Here is a 1925-nt window from a genome sequence, read left to right as displayed (position 1 = left end):
AATTTTAAAATTTTGCTGTCAACGATTTTGACGTATATCGTATATACCTGGCCAGCGATGGTAATATACTTTTTGCATTACTATAAGATAGCTACCGATTCAGTGGTATATCAATGAAGTGAAAAACATGGTAATATTTGTTCGCACTCAAATTTAGGGCTGATTTCCCCCTCATTTTAAACTGGATTTTGCGAGCTTACTGTAAAAGAGGTTCTTTTAATATCACTTAAGCATGGGTATTCTTTTTAATAAAACTCAAACATATAGTTAACTTTTTATTTAATATCTTAACTATAATACAATACAACACATTAAACCTTGTCATTCTGCTCAAACTAAAAAGTTTGACTCTCCTGTCCTTAAACTCCCGCATTCGAGCTGATCCAGCTTCTGTAGGCAGCGGTCCTAGTGTAAGCTGATGGGTACCCTTTAGCGCACCCAGCAGAGCTACCAAAACTGACGATACCCACATGGACAGCGTTACTGCCAGAGCCGGTGACCAATGGGCCGCCGCTATCACCCTACCAACAAAAACACATAAAATCCCAACCACAACAAGCGTTGTCAAACTCACATTGCAGGTACTTTGGATGGTGCTTCCTGTGCAGCAAACAATTCCAGATTGAATGATACTACCGTAAGTTTGAGCGCAGACGGTGTTCGAGATGGTGGTCAATCCGACGTAGTTGAGGGTTTGACTGATGGACGATGAACCTTGAAGAAACCGATAGTACGACAAAGTTAAAGCTAAAGTACCGAGGACTTACTGTCGCTGGTTCTTCCCCAACCGCTTACGGTGACAGCAACTCCGGTTCCAAGGGTACTGGTGCCCAGAGAGACGGTCGAGATGTACGAAGACGAAGAAACGGACGAGGAGAGTTGCAGGAGAGCGATGTCGTTAGCCAAAGTGGACGAAGAGTAGCTGGGATGTACCACGGCTCTGCTGGCTTGGGCGGTAACACGGGAGCTGTCGCTCAAAGAGGTCACACCCAAATAGGCGGTGACTGCACTAACTCTGTAACACAATTGTAAGAGGAGGTGCTATGTAATAGCAACGCCAACCAACCCTTGGACGCAATGGGCTGCCGTCAGAATCCAAGTGGAGCTGATCAAAGCACCACCGCAGAAGGAGGTACCACCGGATGAAAGGGTCAAGTAAAGGGCGGCTTGCCATGGGAACTGTCCTCTGGAAGCAGGGGATCCGCTAATGATACGTCCGTTGCTGATCTCTCTGAATGGAAGGTACTTGGAAGTGGAAGCGGCTGGCACGGCCTGAGAAAAAGTGTTAAGTGCAAATGGAACGAAAAATCGAGGTACTTACTCCTGGAAGTAGAGGGAGCTCGGCTGGCAAAGCCAGAGCGGTTGCGGTCACACAAAGGATGAGAAGAGCAAAACGAAGCATGTTGTTTGGTGGTTCTAGTCGAAGTGACGCTTGGAGCAAAACGAGCTCTTTTATATTCGTTTTGGAGACGATTTTATCAATATGAGGTGAGAATTGTTCTGTGACAGGTTAAGTGTGTAATATGTTAGGAGATTAATGTGCAATCAAAGGGATCTTTATGGGTTATGATAGGGGGTTAGATTATGAGCTAGATTTCCGGAATAATGTTTGGGAGATTGATTTGTAAATGTCTGAAAACTGGTTTTGAAGGAATAGATAAATATAATGCTTTATTATTCTTATAAAAGACAGCAAGGTTTTAGTTTGTTTTTGAAGCGTTGGCGTTGGTTGAATAATTTTGCTGACTTTAATTTTTTATTTTTTGCAAGCCTTGCATGACATTTTTTGTTACTACAGAACTGATTGTCAAATTTTATATGTATTTTGGGAATATCGTGTAGATTTTAATAATATAACGCTAATCAAAATGTTTTTGGTCCTCTCAAAATTTTGCATAGTAAATGTTACTCCTATTTAAAAAGAT

General features: G+C 42.3%; 1 protein-coding gene across 1 annotated transcript; it reads right to left on the bottom strand.

Annotated features, from left to right (window-relative positions):
• Positions 1 to 262: 262 nt before the first annotated feature.
• On the bottom strand, positions 263 to 1432 carry LOC135138039 (brachyurin-like). The gene is made up of 5 exons (XM_064067869.1): positions 1322 to 1432; positions 1067 to 1272; positions 768 to 1015; positions 575 to 714; positions 263 to 521 (listed from the first exon to the last, which is right to left on the bottom strand). Exons 1-5 carry the CDS (start codon positions 1400 to 1402, stop codon positions 360 to 362), a joined length of 837 nt encoding a protein of 278 aa, XP_063923939.1. The 5' UTR covers positions 1403 to 1432; the 3' UTR covers positions 263 to 359.
• Between the last annotated feature and the right edge of the window lie 493 nt (positions 1433 to 1925).

Source organism: Zophobas morio, unplaced genomic scaffold (assembly GCF_036711695.1).
Source record: "Zophobas morio isolate AGI-343-1 ecotype UQ-CSIRO unplaced genomic scaffold, CSIRO_AGI_Zmor_V1 ptg000030l, whole genome shotgun sequence".
In the NCBI taxonomy this organism is placed as follows: domain Eukaryota; kingdom Metazoa; phylum Arthropoda; class Insecta; order Coleoptera; family Tenebrionidae; genus Zophobas; species Zophobas morio.
This window is presented reverse-complemented; position numbering and strand designations above follow the sequence as displayed.

Bases quoted from the DNA above. Each gene is read 5' to 3' on its own strand.
- LOC135138039 (XM_064067869.1), bottom strand. From the start codon at position 1,402: ATGCTTCGTTTTGCTCTTCTCATCCTTTGTGTGACCGCAACCGCTCTG. The intron at 1,273-1,321 runs GTAAGTACCTCG...ACTTTTTCTCAG, and splicing joins AGCTCCCTCTACTTCCAGGA to GCCGTGCCAGCCGCTTCCAC. The intron at 1,016-1,066 runs GTTGGTTGGCGT...ATTGTGTTACAG, and splicing joins GCAGCCCATTGCGTCCAAGG to AGTTAGTGCAGTCACCGCCT.